The 23,405-nt window shown below is 38.9% G+C and overlaps 1 protein-coding gene across 1 annotated transcript in view; it reads left to right on the top strand.

Moving 5' to 3' along the window:
• dgkb (diacylglycerol kinase, beta) overlaps window positions 1-23,405 on the top strand; it is a 60,370-nt gene that overhangs the window by 16,003 nt on the left and 20,962 nt on the right. Inside the window, exons 7-20 of the mRNA XM_061240007.1 lie at window positions 12-61; window positions 732-806; window positions 986-1,105; window positions 2,531-2,648; window positions 3,322-3,410; window positions 3,724-3,840; window positions 4,809-4,907; window positions 5,489-5,593; window positions 6,508-6,581; window positions 7,865-7,939; window positions 11,290-11,375; window positions 13,045-13,134; window positions 13,504-13,664; window positions 18,945-19,009. Of these exons, the coding sequence (XP_061095991.1) occupies window positions 12-61; window positions 732-806; window positions 986-1,105; window positions 2,531-2,648; window positions 3,322-3,410; window positions 3,724-3,840; window positions 4,809-4,907; window positions 5,489-5,593; window positions 6,508-6,581; window positions 7,865-7,939; window positions 11,290-11,375; window positions 13,045-13,134; window positions 13,504-13,664; window positions 18,945-19,009 (1,324 nt within the window). The remainder of the gene's footprint in view (window positions 1-11; window positions 62-731; window positions 807-985; window positions 1,106-2,530; window positions 2,649-3,321; window positions 3,411-3,723; window positions 3,841-4,808; window positions 4,908-5,488; window positions 5,594-6,507; window positions 6,582-7,864; window positions 7,940-11,289; window positions 11,376-13,044; window positions 13,135-13,503; window positions 13,665-18,944; window positions 19,010-23,405) is intronic.

The raw sequence follows: 23,405 nt of genomic DNA, 5'->3' as shown, positions 1-23,405 counted from the left end.
AATTTTTTTAGTTATGTTTCGTCTGTATGACACCGATGGGAACGGTTGCCTGGACAGCTCGGTAAATATTTTTTTTATTTTCAGCATGTTTGTGTGAATCGTCTTAATATATAACATAACACGACATAACCGGGGTACGTATAAAAATGTCCTAGGCATGATAATGTGACATGACAACAAATTCCAATTTGATGTGAGTTTAATACAAATGTATTATGTAAAGTTCCCACTATTGCCCTTTTTCAAGCACAAGGTGCTATTGAAATGTAAAAAAAGGAGAGAGATCCTGTATCTAATGTTTGCTAGTTAGGGCTGAATGCCACAGTCACGACTCTGCAGTTGAAACTAATTGAGCTCCTACAGTGAACGAGATGTAATTAAATCATCAAACATAGATCCTTTGTATTCATGCTGTTTTCATTTTGTTTTCTTTTTTTCTTCTCCACATTATTGTGCATGTGTATTGATATTAGAGAAGACAGATGTTAAGGCATGATTTCAGAAAGATATTTACTCTTTCTCATAAGTATTATATTGTCATACTGTACATAAAAAAACACGTGTGCTCGTGCCTACACTCACACACACACACACACACACACACACACACATATACACACACACACATACACACACACATACACACATACTGTTTGTTCATTCATGTCTATCAGGAATAGCTAAAGGAAAGCTGACAAAAATATTATGATGATCTTTTTTCTTTCTTTCAGGAATTGGAGCAAATAATCTCCCAAATGATGCATGTAGCAGAATACCTCGAATGGGATGTTACAGAACTGAAGCCGGTAAAAATAATAGTACTGTAATAATACGAGTAGCAGTAATAATAAAAATAATTACTAAAAGAAGACATTATAGAAAAAGTCAAGGGAAAGTGATGGAGTTCCAGTACTGTATTGTGATTCCTGATTTATCATTGGATTTTGTGACATCATGTCTTTCTCCTTGTGATTGGATGTTGTAGATTCTACAGGAAATGATGCAGGAGATTGATTATGACCATGATGGCACGGTGTCTCTTGATGAATGGATCCAGGGTGGCATGACCACCATTCCGCTCCTGGTGCTGCTGGGATTAGAGACAGTGAGCATTTTGATTTCTTTTTCCTAATACAAACATACGTTTTTTTCATTTTCCTCTGAAGCTCTCAGAATGGTTAGCCTTGTTCGTGGCTGAAATTGCGTTAGCATTGTTAGAATCGTCAACATAGGATTAAAGATTCTCAAAGAACTAGAAGACTGGGGCCAGGAGGATGGAATTTTATAATTTCTTTGATATAAAACTTATATATAAACTTGTATAATTTACCAAAGTATTAGGTATTTGTGGTTTTTGTAATGCAGTACAACATGCCAACCACAAGAGGGAGCCATTGGTACCTGGTGTGTACTGATTGGCACTGTATTGTAGTCATATTTTTAGGTAAATGCTCCTCATTTAAATTTAAATGAGTTATAATAATCAGGCTATTGTATGAAGTACATCCCCAATAAATATTCTGTAATCTCTTGCAGTTTCAAGATGCCAGTTTTTGACCGATCCAGACCTGTTTAATTAATGTTATTTTTTAGAAATACCGCTACTATTATTAATTTAGCAGCTACCTCATATGAAGCACTTTGCATAATTTGCATGTGATACATTTGATGGTTAACATTTTTTTACCTATCAAATTACAGATATAATTTGGTAATAAGTATTTTATATTTCTATTTTTTTATGTGTGATTGAAGTCATGATCTTGTGGTGATAGTCATGATAATGTGAATTGCACTAATTAGCCCCCCCGGTAGAATCCTTAGCACAATATGTGAGCATTCAAGTCAATGAAGTCAATGCTTGCACTTAGAAGATTAGTGACTATTGCTGGTGCAGAGATACCACCTACATTCAGTCGGACTGAGGTCACTTACTATGCCCCTGGTTGTGGAACACCTAAAATCAGAAATCAGAAAAGGGATTCTGCCCTTTCTTTGACTAACTGAACCGTGCCTTTGTTCGTATTTTGATCATTATTTAAAATATTTTTTACTGCTCAGAGCTCTGAGAGAATCCTGGTGTGAAGTGCACCAATCGCCAATTGATTGACTAATCTGTAATGCAAGTCAGTATCTGGGTATGTTTGATGTTAGGGTTAGATTAAGGGATATTGATCCAAACTGAACATGCTAGTTTATGGCATGAGGCCCACAACAAACCCCAATCCCGCCAGTTTCACCTTGCTTCACGCTGCAGCCAGACCCTTCTCCTTTAAGTACAGTCACCACTAGGTGGAGCCCTTTGCCTATGTTTGTGTTTGTTGCCGCATTCTCATTCTATAACTTTCTCGATCTTTATTTGAACTTTAAAACCCTTTTACACAAGGCTTTCTGGTTATATCGCATCTATCAGGTGACCTATTTCACAGTACACAGAGAGGCTGTAGCTGCCTAATGTCAGTTGGGAAAGGTGTGGGTTAGAATAGTTGGGCAGCTGTAACTGTAATTCCTGGCCCTGCTCTGCCCTCAGAACCTGAAGGATGATGGACAGCACGTGTGGAGGCTGAAGCACTTCAACAAGCCGGCGTACTGCAACCTGTGTCTCAACATGCTGATTGGACTGGGCAAGCAGGGCCTGTGCTGCTCATGTGGGTAGCAAAGCTCATCTCCAACTGGGACATCACATCTAACCCTGATAGTACTTTGCTCTTACCTTTGAAAAATGCAGTATATTGAACCATATTTGACATTATATTGATTTGTACTCACTGTGCCTGCTAATTTAAGATAAATAAAAAAAAGAAGAAGATCCTGGTAATTTGTGAAAATTACAAAAATATGTAATGTTTGTATCATTATTTTTCACTTACTTAATTGTAGGTATGACTTCTTATTCTAAATTCAGGGTGTATCCCATAATGGTTACATTCTGTGTTCCCTTTAGTTTTACACAAAATTATTACAACTCTCAGGCAACTTATCAAGATGAATGAATGTTAGATGCAGTGTGAATAGCAGTTTTCTCCATTTTAATTGTCATCTGGGTGACACAGTCATCTGCTTATCTGCTTCACCTGGATTTACATAAACATTGATATTTGACACATATTTATTTGTATTACTTAGAAATAATATTCTCTTTTATAGGTTTTCGGTATTAATTGCTTTACTAAGAAGGCCATCAGACTGCCATGTAATGCCCCTTCAATCTTTGGCTAAATGAACAACCACCCATTATGATGCATTTTGTTGTGTGCACGCATTTTCCTTTCTGCTTGAAATGAAGCACTGTATTAATATGTGTCCACTTTGCCTCTCCAGTCTGCAAGTACACAGTCCATGAGCGCTGTGTGGCACGCGCTCCTCCGTCATGCATCAAAACATATGTCAAGTCAAAGAAAAACACAGAGGTACGTCCAATTCAAGTGTTTATCAGCCCGCACGCTTGGATCAGTGCCGTTCCATGGAGCTTACGCCAAGGGCCCCTTCTCCGCTAATGGAATTAGCAGCAAACGCTTGTATTAAGCAGAACTAATTACAAGACTTGCTTGCTTTAATAATCAGATGCCAAGCCCATCAACAATATTTCCAAGAGGTCTCTCCTCGATTCTCTTTTTCTTTCTTTTTTCTTTTTCTCCTTTGTACTTTTTGTTTTCTACTTTTGCATTTATTTTATTCAATTTGCTTTTTTGCTTACTTTTTTCCTTCTTTGGTCATTCATAGGTGATGCATCATTTCTGGGTGGAGGGGAACTGTCCGACTAAGTGTGATAAGTGTCACAAAACCGTCAAGTGCTACCAGGGACTGACAGGGCTTCACTGTGTGTGGTGCCAGATGACTGTGAGTCTACTGGAGGGACTCCACTGTGTGTCTCCTATTCACCACATTAAGAAATGACACTCTTTTATTTGTGCTTCATACAATACGTAGTGCTACAGGTGTCTGACAAATAATCAAATCCAGCTAATTATATTGATGTCAAACATACTGAGAAGTAATTGCCAACTAGCATTTTGATGGGGTCCATTTAAATGTTATATGTTGTTTCAGTAATTATACAAAGCAAAATATTTCTCATCACACAGTTACATTAGTAACTACATTTAGTCTGTGACTTCAGTACATTTAGTATCTAGTATATCTGTAGGGTGCAGAAGCTCTTGTGTAGTACTGCACTTATATGCAGGAGTACTGTTTAAATGTGTGAAAAGTACATATACGTACACGTGTTTACGCCCCTTCAGTACTGACAGTGCTGTGATTTTGATAAGAGCTTACAAAGTAATAATGCGATTAAGCTTGTTTCCCCCTCTGACAAACCAATGCGTTGCTATGAAGGCACGCTGCTAATTATCAGAACATCTCAAGCACTTATTGAGATATGTGTATTTAATGTTCCAGGGCCCTGTATGCATTCATTACTGAAGTAGTTTCCATGCTGCGAGAGGTGGGAATTAGCATGACGAGTGTGTGGCTCAGCCTCTATTTAAATGATCTCAGTTCAGCTCTAACACCACACCAGAGATGGAGAAAACACCTCTCTTCTTGTAAACAACACAAATGAAGACAAAGGAAAGTAGTCCGATGTGCACTGGTTTGCACGCAACTACTCTAATAGCCATATTACAATTCCTGTTTACTATTATATGTGGTGCTCTGCCATTAAATCTGGTACACCTTGTGAAAGTGACAAAAATAGTAATTGTGGATGTAATACGATTGGACTGCAGCGTGTAAAATGAAAAAAAGCCAATTAGGTTGGAATGTTAAGTAAATACAGTACAGTAAATATTCAATTGCTGTTTCAGCTTCACAACAAATGTGCTTCCCATATGAAACCAGAGTGTGATTGTGGGGTCCTGAGGGACCACATCCTGCCCCCGACCACAATCTGCCCTGTTGTGTTGGTGAGTTACCCCCCTGACTCTGCCCCCGACCACGATTTGACCTGTTGTGTTGGTGAGCTATCCCCCTGACACTGACCCTGCCCGCTATCTGCTCCCTTATGTGAACCACTTCCATGGAGAGTACATAGTGTTTACCCACTAATACCTTCCATAATCACAATATGAGCTGCACTTGTACTGAGTTACCCCATTGCTACTGCCTTCTGAACACAATCTGCCTTATGCCTTATGCTTGTGAATTAGGCACCTTAGACATGTACTGCCCCCAGTCACAATGATCTACTCAATGTACCCTCATGTACCAAACCACAGAATCTGCCCAATCCTGATACTGCTGCCCAACAGAATAAATCCTATTTAGTTAGGATACACACGCACACACACACACACACACACACACACACATACTGCTTTGACTACTCCCTGCCTCTTCCTGCAGGTTCATATCCCCCACTGTATTCATTATTTGTACTATAAATCCCAGGAGGAACATCTGACTTCCTCGGCTGGCAATAATGAACGTCCCTATTGTATTAATTGGTGCCCTCCTTTTGAATGTCCTCGTGAACGCGGATCTACAGGACAGGCAGTCCACCATTAGAAAAGATTCCCGAGCCAGCCAGTCAGGAGGCAGAGGGAAGATGCAGAGAGCCAACTCAGTCACCGTGGACGGACAAGGGCTACAGGTGAGTCACTACATCTGAATACAATGCATGATACACATGCTGCATCCTCCATTTTGTACAGGACTCAACCCAATCTATTAACTTCAGTATCTACTTCTGATACAACTGAATTCTTATGTTACCTGCGTATTCTGAACTGGGTATTATAGGATTGATTAACGTGTATGGAAATGGACCACGTTGTGGCACTCAATCTGGCCAGTGGAGTAAACTGAAGTTAACAATGGCAGGGGTAGCTGTATAGCTATAGCTGTTCTGCGTGGCTAGGACCCACTGTCTTGGTGACAGCACGTCTGCGCACGACAAAGAGAAAACGATGAATCATGACCAAGGACATCCATCTCTGTTCTCTATGGCTAACCAGCGGAATAATCAGGATTATTATTTATAATTAGAGGAAGTAATGGATCACTCCTAACCTCTGGACAGGAGCTCATTAATCCAGCGGGCTCTTCTGGGACGGGAGGCCCAGGAGTTAAGCGCTCCGTCTGTGTCATCCTCAGTGACATCCACAGGGCGCACGCCAAGGCCACACGCGTCTCCGATTAGGCACGCTTGTGTCTGGCGCGCTCTCCGTTTGCAGAAAAGCATTACCTAGAACTGCTGCAGGACCTTTCATTGCTATTCTGCCATTGAAGACAAATTGACTGGCTTATTAGGCAATGATGTGTGCTCAAATTACCTCAATTAAGTTACATGATCAACCTCTCAAAACATTTACCGTATTTATGTGTTTCTAAAGCAAAGTGAACACGGTCACAGTTATTATATTGCTGAAGTTAAAGGCATTTTGAAATGTACACCTTTCTAGACAGAGGAAATTCAGAACAGATCTAATAATATTGATGAGGATGCCTTTCTTTTACTATGTCTACATTGGTTGATAAGAAGGCTTTAATTCCTTTTTCATCCAGATAACAACCATAGAGGGCACTCACCCCCTCCTTGTTTTTGTGAATCCAAAAAGTGGAGGAAAACAAGGAGAAAGGTAAGATTCAGAAAGGTAAGATTTAGATGATGACCACTGCTTTGCTTTGTAGAGCTGTTTATATGAGAAATATTGTGCATTGGACCGACTGCCAGCCCCCCAACTTTGTATCAGTGAAAAACCAATGTTCCAATTTTTCTATAGCTTTTTAAGTTGTTGTCACAAACATCTCCGTCCAGTCTGATAAGTTTGTTGACAAGTCTGCTGGGCACAATGCACAAGCACCTTACCCAGCTGCGCAAAGCAGGTGCCGGCAAGAGTTTATCAAACAAATAATTTATTAAATTTGCTAATTAAAAACTAAAACCCAGACACCGTTCTGCGCTCTGGGGCCTGAGTCACGCACTCCTGGTTTTGGTGAGCGCATTACCCAGCAGTCTTTGCCTGGCTCCTCATCGTGACCCTGTCCTGCTGTCACTCTCCTGGCTGTAGACGCAGTCCTCCTCCACCCTCCCCTCCTGGACTAATTGGGTTATTACTGAGCGTATTCATTCCCCTCCTTATTGCTTTATTACTCATCTGTTTAAATTATGGGATCAAAATATGACTTGACCCAGTTGTTATAATGAAATAGAAATTAGAATGAATTAGTCTTTCTAATGAGTTCTCCCCTGAGGGGGGCGAGCAGAGAGTGACCGTCCCTTCCTCTGGAGCACTGGACATGGGGAGCTTGGGGACTGTGCACGCAGCTTACTGTTTTAAACCAGCTTTTATGCCCTCTGTTCTTACAACTATTTCATTTACAGTAGTTAATGTTCTGGTTTATGCACACAGGTTAACGTGACATGATTTTTTAACACAGGGGTCTCCAATCTTATCCTAAAAGGGCCGGCGTGGGTGCAGGTTTTTGTTTTAACCCAGCAGTAACACACCTGATTATACTAATGAACTAATCGTGGTCTTTAATCAAGACCTAGATGAGTAGAATCAGCTGTCTTAGTCCTGTGCTAAAACAACAACCTGCACACACACCGGCCCTTTCTGGATAAGATTGGAGACCCCTGGTTTAACACATCTTAATACACTAGAGATGAATTTAAAATAATGTAACCTTGCGTGAAGTTTGTGAAACAATGTAGGTGCATCACGTCACATTACATTTACTTGGTAGACATCCTTATACTTGGAGCCTTCGTTATGTTTTACATGTTATTTATTCCTGCAGCTGAATATGTCAACTGAAGCAGTTACTTTGGGATGCCGTGGGATAGTTATACATTTTTGGATGGGTTCCATGTGGCTGACCAGATGAGTGAACTTCCTTTTTTTCTTTTATTTATTAGAATATTTAGGAAGTTCCAGTATTTGCTAAACCCTCGCCAGGTGTACAACCTTGCAAAAAGTGGACCCATGCCAGGGTAAGTTCTGTGCCATCTCAATTATAACAACTGCAATGTGTGACAATCAGGCTTGTGCGCAGATAGACCCCCACATGCTGAAGCGTAGGCCCCCTGCCATGAGACAGTTAAAGTGCCCTTTTGGCTGCAATTTTTTTTTAAAGGACAGGTGCCCTTTTGCCATCGCAATCTCTGCGCCCCCATTCCACGGTCACGAGCTAACACCCCCGTTCCCCTATAACAATCTCCCACCCTCAACCCTCACCCCCTTCACCCCACCCCAATCTGCAGTCACAATCTACCCTCAACCCCCACCCACCCCACTCCGGTCTGTGGTCAAAATCTACCCCCACCCCAGTCTCCAGTCACAATCTACCCCCAAGCCACCATGCCTTATATTCCCTCCATAAAGCCCTGCTGGTGATAATGCATGTGCCAATACCGTATGGTTGCTTTAGTTATTTGTTTGTTATTTGCAAGCCCTAATACAAATATATTGCTGTTTTTCAGCACTGATACTGAAAATTGTATGCAAAGGAAGTGTCTTAAATTGAATATCCCAGCAAATCAGGAGATTATGCCCACATTATTAAAAGGTGACATCAGATATCACAAACACGTGGAACAACAGTTCAGCGCGATGTTTAGAGAGAGATGTGGGGACAGAAGTGAAGGGTGTGCTGTACGAGTTGGAAAGGCATTTGCTCCAGATTCAGGTGTGATCACGCATACAAACTACAGCCTCGTACTCCAGCAGACAGCAGGTATGAGCTGCTGACCACTCCTATCTGTGATCTGGAAGATGAGCAGGTCATTAATGCCCTGTGAAGATGACACACAGCCTTTTTATCCTGGGCGACATCCTCACATAGCCTACACAATCCCACATGTGTTGAGCATTTGAGAATGTTTGACTGTAATGCATATTTAAACATAGAATTCAAATAGCAGATTAAAGATGTGGGTTTCCCCATAAACACTGAACCAGCAGGAGAAGAACAGGCCTAACCAATCTCTCTCTCTCTCTTGCTCGCTCTCTTTCTCTCTCTCTCTCTCTCTCTCTATATATATATATATATATATATATATATATATATATATATATATATATATATACATATATTACTATCAATTAGACTGAAATTGAAATTTCATAGCTGGAAAATATCACATAGGCCTACTGCTCTATGCTGACTGACGTAGGCTGCCCTGCTTGCTGCTTGTGAGATAACTAGCAGTGGTGCTCATTGTTATTATTAAGCCTACTATTTTTACTCCCGATGACATTACCACTGAATAACCTTGTTAATAATTTGTAAAGTGTACGTAATATGGCCCACCCTGACAGATAGCAATAACAAAGGCAGAAACAGCCGCGCCCTCTCCTGTCAATTAGCAGCCACTCTAACGCGATTAGAGCAAATTAAGTGTTTGTTTTTTCATATTTGAATATCTGCAAAGTTGCCTTTCATGTTTGAGGTTGTCTGTTCTGCGTTTAACTCAGTTTAAGGTAGTTACAAATCCCAGTCGGAGAGTAATTGAGCGTCTCATTTCTCCACCATATCATGATCCAAGGCTTCCTCATTCAGTTATCGGTTTATTATTGCAAAGGAACGGAAGCATTCGGGATGAACATTGCCTGCCTTGATCCGATTAGACTTCGAACAGACTGGTTCTAGGAACGCATAATTGTCAGTGTAATTTGAGTGTAATTTAGCAAGATTAGAGACCTTTGCAGCACCACCGTAGAGCAAATGGACAGAACAGTCTGAATAGAAGGAGATGTAATAGTTGCAAGAGATGAAGGACTGGCTCTATACGTGTAACCATACCTCTATCAGCAGTAGGCTTTGTCCAAGGCATTATTTATCATGCCCTTCATAACCATCACTACACAGCAAATGGATAGTTGTACATTCCAAGGTTTTATTTTTAAACAAATGCCATGCAATTTAATGACTAAGCAGTGTCCTGTTATTTCAGTAGCGTTACTATTTCTTTGAGCACAATATACTGTATGTCAATGTTCATACATATGATTAGAACTTACAGCCGTAATTAAATATCTTAATGGCTGAATGTCTACTGCCTGTTACTATGTTAGGGACTTAGTAACAGCTCCTGAGATGGAGGTGGTGTAACTGTGCCAGCATGGTAAATTGTAGCTCACGCCATTCTATTTTTGTACCTGTGTCTATCTGTACATTATGTGTGTTATTAGTCGCTAAAAGTAGCAACTCTTTCTCATTCTGCTTCTTCTAATTCTTCACTATTCTTCACATACTCCTTTTCTTCCACCACTTTCTCCATCATATTCCCCATCACCATCACCTCATCCTACTCCTCATCCTCCTCCTCCTCTTCTTCTTCTTCTTCTTCTTCTTCTTCTTCTTCTAATTACTTGGATCCCTGTTTATGAACTGGTGCAGTTAAGGGAGCACATTGGTGGAGATGTGAACCCAGCTAATAACAGCTACAGAGGTACGCCTTGAGGTGTGACAGTTCACACTTTGTGGGAAGCTCAGAGGAGGACACCTCCAGATAGCTGCTGCTGTTAAATAAAACATGTTTGTTCAATTTGTTTTTGTTCTGTTTTTGTAAAAGTCCTGATAGTGGTGGGTTTTTTTTGGCTTTTGTCTCACAGGTTGCTTTATCACATACCACAATCTTACACTGCGCAAAGCGATCTGTGACAATTTCTTTGTTAGAGCGTTATATCAATTAAAATTTGGTTGACTGATTTATTACAAGGTCAAGTTTGAAGCCATTAGCTACCGCTGTGATTTCTAGCTACCATTGCGCTTTTCTTATGATAGTATCATTCACAGTATTACAATATGTAAACCTGCTTGTGTACTGAACTTTGGGGATTACATTTTTGTAGTTATTTTTATGGTGGTGAATTTACAGCATTGCTGGATTCAATGTTTACATTAATAATGATTTCAGAATTCAATGAGCTCTCTTTCAACGTCATTTTAATATATCGCCTAAAAGTGTCCATGAATGAGATTTAAATGAAATCAGCTCTGACTGAATCAAATACCTTCAGAGACAAAATATATATATGACATGACAAATGATTTGTGACAATGACATGTTTTGGAAAGTTTACTGCATGTATGGGATAAGGTCTCTGTTTAATTATTGTACCTACCACAACATTCAGTTGAATCCCCAAATGCACTATTGTTAAATATAAGTAAATATGACATAATGCCTAAGAGCATATATTTTGGGAAAATATCTTGAAAATTGGATGTAAAATTGTGTGACATGGATCATTTTTGCCACCAAATATTTCTGCTTGTCTTGTCAGAATGCTTGTTGGCTGTTATTGTGTTTAGTAGCAGATTCTCTTTTTTTGGCAGGCTGAATTTCTTTCGAGATGTTCCAGACTTCAGGGTGCTTACCTGCGGTGGAGATGGCACTGTTGGCTGGATTCTTGACTTCATTGGTAAGAAGTATATTTGGTATGGGAAAGCTCAATTATTTACATGACTGGGACTTGATTCTTTATATTGGGCTTTCATAATACTAATGACAATAGTTGAGTTGTGTGATGCTTCAGTTGGACACAGATTACATTTCTTCTACTTCACATTACATGCCAACATCTACATATATTTTGCATCAGTCTGTTTTTATACTTTTCTTTCCTGCATTCAAACATGCTTGTGCTATCTTGGCCAATAAAGCCATGATAGAACTGTGGAATCATAAACTATTTGTACAAGCTCGCTGGATACAAATAATCAATAATCAAAACTAGCATGCTATTAAAATATTAAAGTACCCAGAGGAAAGAGTTTCCTGGAAAATGATGGCTAATTCACCTCAATTTACAGTATGTTCCGTAAGGTTTTGGACAAAGACATAGTTTTCCTTGATTTGGCTGAGTACTTTAGATTTCTAATAAAAAAATGTACAGTGCAAGTGCTTAAAGTGCAGGTTCCCAGATTTTTATTAAACTGTATTAGTGTATTACTATTATTAATTAATCCGGTGTATTCAATTGAGTCTGTAGTGCAGGCATAAGAGAGCTTTCAGTATTGAAAGCTTGCTCTAGGCTTTTGATGGCCTTTGGAGTTGTGACAATGAAAGTCAAGGTAGCCATTATAAGGCAGCAAAATAATAATAAAAATAAACAGCTACATAGGTATGCATAGGCCAAACCTTAGACTTACTAAAACTGTTTTGGAACATAAGACCACTGGTGAAGTCAATCATAAAGGGTCTGGTAGGCGGAAGACCTCTCCAGTTGATGACTGAAGAATTCTCACCATAATGAAGAAATAATGAAGACCAGGTTACAGCTTGCCAAGAAGTACCTAAAATAACCTACATAGGGACATAGGGCCAATATAGGTGCTCTGTCACTTTCCGTCTGTGGGAGGTAGTTTTCCCATTACGAAGATGTTGGGGCTATGTCGCTAGCAATACCATGTCAATTTTGTTTTAAATTGCAAAAACTCTCTCAATGTTTCTGCAATTATTTTTATTTAGAGGAACATGCTTTCTTTTAGTCATCTTTGGTATTTAACTTGTATTCTTTATGTAGTTTTTTCTTTAATTTAATTTATTTCTTTACTCCTGCAATATCACCTTTATGAAACACATTTGCCATCTTGTTATTTTGGTAAAAGAATCAAATATATTTTTGCATGCAATCTTTGCTGATTGAGAGAATTGTTTCTATTAAATTCAAGCCTGTTTTATCAGACAAAATAGCATTATTACGTTCTTACAAAATGATATATTCCTAATGTTTACTTTGTGTATTTGCTTTTTGGAGAAATTGTTTCTGTTTTAGTCTCTAAGAAAATTGCTTCAATTTTTATCTATCATTGCAAACCAAAATAATAGTGTAAACAGAAAGCTTCATCTATGGTCTTGTGATAAATTGCAGCTTTGAGAGTATAGCAGTGGTAAGGGCAACAGTAAAGAGTAGTGGTTTGAGCAGCATTGTGGAGCAGTGGTCAGGGCAGCAGTGTGGACCAGAGGTCACAGAAATGCCGTGGAGTGATATCAGAACTGTAATAATGCAGATTTTGCTTCTGAGTGAATTTAGTTGAAGTTGTAGAACTGATGATTTGGAGTGTTTTATGACTGCTGCTTTTTGACAGATAAAGCCAATCTGGATAGGAACCCCCCTGTTTGCGTACTTCCTCTTGGCACAGGAAATGACCTGGCCAGGTGTCTGCGGTGGGGGGGAGGTATTGTACATATATTCATATTATCACTATCAATTTGTTAATTGAGTGTCACAAATTAAAATAAAGATGTATATTCCAGTAGGCACACATATTTCAGTTTTTTATAGTATGCTGAGAATATTATTACCTACAATACTGATATCTGTAGCACGACAGTACATTGATTCAGATCAGTATTGTTTTTGATAAGCTATGGGATTGATCAGCACCCAGTTGACAGGATGAATGGCGGATATTAAATGAAACACTTGTATATTTCCATTGCTTCAGAGGCACAGCATAAATAAGCAATGGCTTCAGCGTTTCAGCTGTATCAGGCTGCATGCATTATAAAAGGATGTGTTGTCATCAGTGAACTATGTCCGTAAGGTTATGAGGGGGAGAGCCTGCTGAAGATTCTGAAGGACATTGAGAACAGTACAGAGGTGATGTTGGACCGCTGGAAGATTGAAGTGACCCCCAGTGACAAGGAGGAGAAGGGAGACCCTGTACCATACAGCATCATCAACAATTACTTCTCTATTGGAGTGGTGAGTCTCATTCCCAGCAAAGGCTGGTACTGTGAGCATTACTGTAGATTCACCAAGACCTGTGGCTCTGTGTTTTACACAACCTTCAAAGCAGGGCTGAAGGTGAAACTTTCAGCTACATACTGTTTTAGACCTGTCACTACAGGGTAGCCATGGCTGTTCTCTGAAAAACTCGAGTCACTTTTAAAGTTCACCCAGTCAAATCATACAGTACATTTGGGAGACAAAGACCCCATTGTTATTAACAATGGCAGGTGCCTTTATTTATTTAAATTTAAGCCACTTACCTAAGGTTTAGTTTGAGAATCACTGCAGCTGTACTAAATGTCTGTACTGATGTGCGTGTTCTCCGCTGCTGATTGGCCGAACGCAGCTTGTCTATCCATAGCCATCCAGCAGCATCCATCCAACACATCTCGATTCTCTGTGCATCTGAGGTCTAATGATGCCGATTACACCTTTCACATGTTGGCCATTACTGATAAATGTCAGTGGAAATATGGTAATTAACATTTGCAGGTCTGAGGATGGCATCGCCCTCACACTGTGACATTACAGCATTACTCTGAGAGGGCCGACGCATGTCTTCACAAATGTTATTCAAATGATGCAGCTCATTCATTCATCCACCTGTGAGGAGGCCAGGGATGTGAAGCCAATGAAAAACTTGCATATGCATTCAGTGTAAAAGCAGTGAGAGATTAATTTATTATGTTGACCTGAGAGAATAAAACCCACTTTTTTGGTTTGGGCTCGAATGGCAATTTTAAATCATGTGTGACATTTCTCAGAATTTTATGAACAGACATGGTATAGGAACTGAAGGTAAAATATCTCAGTTAATCTATTAAGTTAATTTATCTCAGAACGAATAGTCTCTTGAAAACTGATTTTGCTCTCTGGGCATGGTGCTGTGAAGGACTCTTCACACCACAAGGGACAAAAAAAATAGTTTTAATGTTTCAAAATTAATAAGAGTGGATTTTAGTATGTAGAGAATAGGGTATATGTCATATAAACTTCTCTCTGCAATATGCAATGCAAAGTCAAATCTTTGGTATATTGTGTGTATGCCACAACCAGAGCTAAAGTAGTAAATAATAGGTGACTGTTGCACTGGGTGTTTTTCTGCTTGCATATGCATAGAGCAATTTCACTGCCTTGATATTGGTGCATCCAAGGGGTGTATCTGAACCCAAATACTGTATTCGGGAATCCAGTAGCCTATATTGTACTTTTCCCCTCCCCCCTCATCATTTTGTAGTTCACCAGTGAAAGGTTAAATAATTATTTTTCAATAGTTGGTAAGTCGAGAAATCGCATGTCACTACAGAAATGAAGTTCAAACGAAAAACTGATCATTAAAAGTTACAAGTTCCAGGAATTGAAATGCATCACTTGCCTTATACAAAATATGTATTTAGCACTTACCAAATGAAAATAATTTATTGTGCACAAGAAAGCCCACGTTGTAGCATAGCTACTGCATTAAAGTAAAGATTTTAATTAGCCATGCTAGAAACAGTTTATCAGAACCCTGCCTCAGAGGTGTGTACCCAAATGCAAATAGCCTACGCTATTCACATCTTTTTAAATGGAAACATACCTTAATTTCATTATTGGGTGAACTTCCCCTTTAAAGAAATCTAAGTTGGATTTTTTGCTACTATTTTTTTTTCACAGACTCTCAAGTTTGTATGCGTCATATGAATGAAATGACAGTACTGTCGATGTCTTTGAAACTTCTTAATTGCAGGAAACAATTTTTGAAGGACTTAAGTATTTGACTGTATTTAAAGTGCGAGCCCATTTCTCTCTGGGTAAATGTGCTGTGTTTTACACCGGAGAGCAGATTGGACAGATGAAGTTGTTTATTTCAGGATTAGAGATGGTTCTACAGCCTCAGTGGAATAATGTGTGATATTTTGTGTTACATTTCACATCAAATTTTATGATATGTCTCAAAAATCTAATATAATAAAGATTACGGAACAAGTCAACCTAATAATTACTTCAGAGATTATGCAGAGGTCTAAAGATTACATCTGTAATAACAGCAGAAAGCTGAAGATCAGAAGGTTGGTTGACAACCAAAGCATGCAAATTGTTCATGCAGGATGCAGACTTGAGACACAGTGTTGTGTAGAAACTGTACAATACTCTGTTTATATTTTGCTATTTTTCTGACTTTACTTAACACATTCTAGGTAGTGTACATGTGCAGGTAATTGGATTTAATTAGTATACTGCATGCACTTAGAGTTCTTTAACTTTAACTGTGCAGTACATAATTTTCTAGCCATCTATAATCAAACAGTATATAGTATATCCTATATTTTGTGTCTAAAGCATGTTATAAAGTAAATACTGTACACTTTGCAATTGTGATTTTAGAAGGGGACATGAAGGTGAGATCTCTGTACACATATAACAGAGTTAGCAATAAAGTTATTGCAGACTGCAGACATTCATTTTATCTTCAGCTGTATTGGGACATGCAGACAGGTGACAGATTCATGTAAAAACCTGAATAAATGAGTGGGGAAACATAACGAATGCAGATGCTTCCATACAGGTGTACTGCATTATACAATTCAGCAATTAACATCCCACCATGCTCTGTGGCATTCATGAAAATGCTGAGCAGGCCCAGTTGATGGATGATTTTGGATGGATGATTCAGGACGGCAAAAAGAAAAGATCTAAATGACTTTGAGAGAGGCTTCATTTTTGGGGCATGGAAAGCAGGAGCTTCAGTAACAAAGACTGCCCAAATTGCTTGTGTTTCAATAGTAACAGTGACTAGAGTGACATCTGCAGTTAGATCTATGAGAAAGACATCAGTAAATAGGGTTGGAAATTGTGGTCGAATGTGCATATTTGATGACCATGATGATCACGCATTAGAGCAAACAGAAGAGCAACTGAGGATCTCAATGCAGGGCGTGATCAGACTGTGTCAGCAAGCACAGCCCATTGACAACTACATAGATAGAGATACTATTGTAGGATCGCAGTGCATAAACCCCTCATTACAAAGACAAATGCTCATTTGAAAGTTTAGCGGCACAAAAACCATGGTTGAAATGTGGGCAACTGTTGTCTTGCAAATGGATTTGTATGCATTCGATATCAGTATAAACAGGTTTTTATCGGCATTGGGAACATATGGGTTATGGTTGGTTATGGAAATAAATAAAATTTTTGTCACTGGAAAAGATGCACAAACTAAATTTGTAATGGCTCACTTTGCAAGCTGTAATTAAGGAAAGGAGACAATGAAATAGACGGATGGAAAATAAAGTTAAAAGAGAATGGATTTTTCAGCATGCTATGATAAGGGAGCATTTCCTTCTCAACCAGCACTGACATGTACCCTCCATTCTTTAAAGAAAGAGACAGAGATCCTCCTCATCTCAAACATGCATTGGAAGGAGATTTTTTTTGCTAATCATGTACCATTTAAATACTAATCCTGTTTTATCCAATTTAATGTAACTAGTTGAATAATCCCCCGCGAGGGTCCATAATGATCCCAATCAGACGAAGAGTTAGAGACTGGGAGCTAATCACACAGGACGCCCTAAGATAATGTCGTCTGATTCCTAATGACCCTGTGCTCATGTCAAAGTCATTACTCTCACTGTGAAGGGACATCATCTGCCTGCCAAACTCATAATTGGACTAAACGTTGAGCTATGAGGGGACATTACATATGTCCTTTATTAATTTGGGCGCTGAAGTTCTGCAATGGTAATTATTAGCGCTGCCAAGAATTGATAGTTGGGGACTGAGCCCCTTGTTTAGACTAAAGTGTCAAACTTCACACAGAAATATGACCTACTGCTCTGAAGAACTTTTGTATCTTGCATTACAGAAGCTAAAGTATATTGGAAAATATACATGCATGGGCGCACACACATGCATGTTTGCACATACACCTGACTAATTTGCGGGATCTTATCTGCAACCGCATCACAGAATGTTCATATGTGTAAATGTATGCGTAGGCATGCATGCATGCACATGCGCAAACACACACACAAAACGCCACATTAGCTGTATGGTTTACGAGCATGGTTCTGGCTTCAGGACATAAATCAAGGGGGAAATACCATATCTCTTATCTTTTTTCTTTTTTGTTTATTGTACAGTTTTGTAAAAAATCAAATAACAGTCTTTTAGATGTATCCATCATTTTCCATTTCTAGTGTGTGTTGAACAGAAAAAGGAACAAAACATCATTGGGGAATCACACAGCCTCTTTTGGTCTTCATCTAACAGCGTCCTGAAAAGACATCAAGAGACAAAGAATTGATTTTTTTGCCCTCTCCTAAATTCGGTCCTGTGAACTAGCAGGGGGTCTTCCCTGTGGCTGCTTGTCCAATAGCTCATTTCAAGAAGTAACTGGTCAAAACAGATGAGTGGAAGAAAAAAGGGTAGACCGTGAAAAGTTTCTTTAACTTCTTTATTTGTTTCTTCCAGCTCTTTCAGGGGAATGTGGCTGTCTTCCTTTGAGCTGTTTTGTTGTCCTTTAAAGTCTCATAATGTAGAAAGTATAATGTAGAAGTTGACAGATTCACTCCAGATTAAAGGCAGGCGATGAGCTGCTTTGATGTGAGGTGAATGGCTTTTCTCTGAAAATGTAATATTCCTTGTCTTGTTTTTGAGATGTTTTTTCCGAGCTCATACTAGCACCCACACAGTATACTAACATTGTGTAATGTAATTGGATGCATAACCATGTTTTAATTAACAAAATAATAATTCAATAATTTCATTAATTTGCACATGCCCAGATACAGCAGGAGTCATGTCGTCACCCTTGCCACGGCAACACGCTCACACACACACACACACACACACACACACACACTCTTACACTCACGCGACTGTTCCCCTGGCCCGGGGGTCAGATGTAGAAAACAGCTCACTGTTGCCAGCAGCATCCTGTTTGGCTGGGGTTGTGATTACTCGCAATGTGTGTTTAATTAATTAGGCTGCGCAGAGAAGCTGTGCTGTTCTGCCTTTTTGTCAATACTGTTAGATCTGGACAAGCACAGCCTTCAAATGGCAAAAACGGGACTTTGTTTTTTCGGCAAATACATACACATCCAATTAAGCCATTTCCATGCTGTCAGGACATTTGTGTTGTGTTAAACCCGGGCCCTCAGCTGGGGAGTTTGAACACACATTATCAGTGACATGTTTTTTATTTTTCTTTATCAGGTATAATTGCATTCTGACCATATTGTAACCCCACTGATGTCCTTTTTCAAGGATGCCTCCATTGCACACAGATTTCACATCATGAGAGAGAAACACCCCGAGAGGTTCAACAGTAGGTGAGTTTTCACTAAATTTACATTTCATTTCCCCACTTTTTTTGTTTGGGCTGCCAGACGCACCTGTGAGAAGAGGCTGCTGCTTGCATGTTTTAAATGTTTTACACCTTTAATGTACAGATGTGTACCGCCCTCCTGTCTGCTTCAGCCGCATGCACACCATTCACTCCAGTTCACCTAAACAGAGACTGCCAAGGGTGTCGTTCAATTTGAGTAAACTCATGTGTTAAACCATTTTATTTGTTATTGCACAGTATTTTCTGTTAGACTAGCATACTCACGTTGTATGAAGAGCAATATACACACGCATGTGTGTTTTTTTATTTACTGAGAAATAAGGACAAATCACATTTCAGTGAAATGCCAAAAGATACAGTATATACTGATATATACAAATATACTGTATACAGTATGTCACAATGTCAATGCCTGGTATCTCCAGTGTATTAATGAGCAATATTGGTAATACTAGGCACAATTTGATGTGCATCAAGTATTGTCGATACTGTAGATTAGAATATACAACACATAGAAAGTAATTAATTGGCCATAAAAAGCAGTGTCATGTTTGTTCATGGTCAGTGGGTGGGTGCTTCTGCTTCATACAGTATATCTAACTATACGCATCTTCAGTTTCAAGTATACACTGCAGTATGTAATTATTTGGTCCATGATGCAGTTTTTTTTTTCTTGCTCTGTGCTCCAGCATTTGAAATGAGAAAATGAATATGACATTAAAGTGCAGACGGGTATTTACATCCATATTGGATGAACCATGTAGGAACTACAGCCCTTTTTTACAATGTCCCCCGAGTTTAGAGGACCAAAAGTAGTTGGACAGTTGGCTGCTCAGCTGTGTGCTGTTGCATCATTTGTTCAAAGCTAAGAAAAGGTCTCTGCGATTCTGTGGCATTTGTATTTGGAGTCTGCTGCTGTTGTCTCTCAAAATGAGGACCAAATAAATGTCAATGCCAGTAAAGCAGGCCATCGTGAGGCTGGTAAATCGGAATTAATCGATCGGAGGCATAGCCAAAACGTTGGGTGTGTTAAGTCATCTATTTGATACACTATTCAGATGCAGGAGCTCACTGGTGAGCTCAGCAATAATGAACAACCTGGTAGACCATGGGAAAATACTTTCCTGAAAAATACTTTCCGTTGAGAAGAAAAGCTCATTTTTTGATGGATCAAGACCACTCTCTAGGATGAAGGCATAGAGGTCAAAGACTACCCCAAAAAGTCACCCACCAAGTCACCCATTCTGAATCTAATTGAACATGCATTTCTCTTGCTGAACCCCAGAAATAGACAGGGACTGAAGATGGCTGAGTTTCACCAGGGAAGATACCCAGAGTCTGGTGATGTCTATGGGTTGCAGACTTCAGGCAACCATCAAAGGCAAACAATTTGCAACCATTTACCAAATGTACTAAATTGTATTTTGCATTATGTACATTTGTTCCATTACTTCTGCTCCCCTGCTTTTGCATTTAGTTGTATGTATGTGTGTATCTCTGTGAAACATATACAGTATTTTTCTAGCAATATATTTATAGTTTGCAGGGCATACACATAAATTCTATGAGACCTGGTATGGAACTAGGTAAGGTTTTACACTCCAAAAGAAGGTCTGTGCAGTAGATGGTATTTTAAGTTTTCAGGAGGGTTGCCTGTTCAGACTTGCATGATTCACACTGGCCATCTGTGAGTAGCTTAAATTGCGTTCACCTTCTTGCAATGAACAAATGTGGCATCTTTGTCTCTATCAATAATTAACATCCCAATAAGTCATTTCTAACAATAGGGAGTAATTGGTTTGGTAATTGAATTTGCTTGGGTAGTTTGACATCATTTCTCTGTCAGCATGATGGCACAGGACCTTTAACAGAGGCTCCTAATAATCATATTCATAATCATAATCATATTTTACATGACCAGGTTTATAGTTCAGCAGTTTGCCTAGTTAATTCCAAATGTATTTTTCCACCATTGTAATGAAATTCATATTTTAAGATACTCTGGTGGACTATCAGTTCTCTTGTCAAGAAAAATATTGGAAAATATAACAGTGATAAAAAATAATTAAGGGATTGTATGTGTGCACGGGCATGTGTGCGTGTGTGTGTGTGTGTGTGTGTGTGTGTGTTTATGCTTTCTATTTTGTTTTTAGTATTTGTGGGCACTGTGAATGAAAGAATATTAACACATACATGTCTATCCAAAATGATTTATTGCTTAGAAATGGATGTATGTTAATTAATGTAATTATGTCATTTTTACACAGGCCTTACAATTAAACTAGCTGTACCTGTATCACACAATGTTGTAAGGGCATAAACAAGTTAATTAGAAAATAGAATGCATACAGTATAAGGTACATAACTACTTTGTAGATATTGTTTTATACCGTTGTGAAAAATGATTGAGGTATTTTAAGAAAATTATACCATCTGTTATTTGAATTCGATGAATAATTTACAGGAAGGAATGGGTTTAGGATCTTTCTATTACACACTATCCTTTCCATGTGAATAATGTATGATTATAGTTTTTCAAGGTATTGTAGCTTTTGCGGGATGTGTCCGTGAGACTCCTGTCCATTTTGTGGACATGAGGAGGCAGAAGTGCACCTTTGGCTATTTCATTTCTACGTTGTGCTCAGTTCAGATAGAATCTGGGTTTTGTTAGAATCCATACATTTTGCAATTTGCAGTTTGAGTTTGCGGAGGTGTGGTTTTGGTATGAGCATTGATATACTGTAATCTTGGCCTTGGTCATTCACCGGTGTATCTTGCCATGTACAGTTGGGGTAGGCAATGCTGCTGTTGGGGTAATGGAATTGATTCTTTTTGCTTCATCTGAGCTCGTTCTTTATAAGGCCTGATTATTTCATTTGAAGTGTTAAAAAGCAGTCATAAGGTGTTTTGCTGAAAGTTCTGTCAACCAATCTAGCAATCACACATTGGACTAAATTTACACACATGTGATTGCTTTGCCATGTTCTTTAGTGAAGACCTGAAGGTTTTCACCCTTGCTGTGTGAAGACTGTCTTAGTGTTTTAATGGCTTAATTGTAAAGCAAAATGATGAGCCAAGAATACTTCAATGCCCTTTTCACATCTGCATAATTTTATCATGGTCTTCATGTTCACCAGTTTCATGAAGGGCCTAAATTGGGCCTTTGTTCTTAATTTTGTTCTAAACTTAAGCTGATATGATGTCATTTCTAACTTCCTCTTGCAGTCCATGTCAGGCCGTCATTGTAAATGGGAACTATGAACTGACATACATGGTCAAACAGGTGAATACATTTTCTGTTTTTTCCCCGGTCATTTCTGTGACCACCTGTCTCACCGCATCATTGTAGTATCATGAAGACACGGTGAGAAAATGGCATAGGACTGTGGTCAGACTGAATCTGTGCAAAACACAATCAACAGGACTGAAACTCCAGCCATGTGGTGCTCTTACCCTGCCTTTTAATAAATTGCTTCCTTTTTGCATATAGCCAGACAGAAACAGTACGCTGCACTTCTCTGTCTCCATTTTTGAGGCAGCATTAATTATATTTATCATAGACTTGACCTTAAACAAGACATAAATATTTGATCAGTTTTAATTAACAACAAAATAATGGCATATTCGTTTTTAATTATGAAAAGAGAGGATCTTGTTGATGAATCCACAGGCCTGGCCCAGCTCTTTTTATTTGCACCTTGGGTGATTATGGGGGAGAAGGTGAGAAGATTTGACACTTTGCAGATAGATTAATTTACTGGTGCAGCCGGACCAGGAGGTGATAATGAGGTCGAGGATTAAAACCAGACAATCAGGCCGCTGACGACTCCTGCCTCGTTAAAATATACTGTTCAACTTGTCACTGATCTCCCATGTAATTACACACTAATCTCATCTCAGAGAGGCTCACTCTTGCCTTTGTGTCAGCCCATTCTGCCCAGTTTGCTTATTTTGTCTGTTTTGCCATTGCGGTGCACCTGTCAACATAATGCCCACTGAATGGCAGTAATTGTTTTAATGTTTGAGGCAATGTACGTATATTCGATATTCAAGAAAAAAAAAAAATCTGTTTGATTCATATCATGGTTTATTTTGTCTCTTTTCTGATGGCGAGCAGCTTACGGTACACTCACTTTAATGAGGCTTGCCATGCTGTGCTATTTCCATGGCAGTGTTTGTATGCATATGTAGTGCATTTATTACACTTTTATACAAAATATATTTATATAACTAAATTAGTTATTGAAAAAACTAAATTACGAAAAAGATGAAAAGTGAAACAATTCACAGGTTGATGAGTTTCTACAGAATTTTGCATGTATTGAACTTGAATATCTTGATATAGTATTATTTGGCTTTGGGCCTTGCGGTAAGCTTGT

Source organism: Conger conger, chromosome 1 (genome assembly GCF_963514075.1).
Source record: "Conger conger chromosome 1, fConCon1.1, whole genome shotgun sequence".
Lineage (NCBI taxonomy): Eukaryota > Metazoa > Chordata > Actinopteri > Anguilliformes > Congridae > Conger > Conger conger.
Note: the sequence above shows the minus strand (reverse complement) of the source record. Positions and strands in the feature narration are given on the sequence as shown.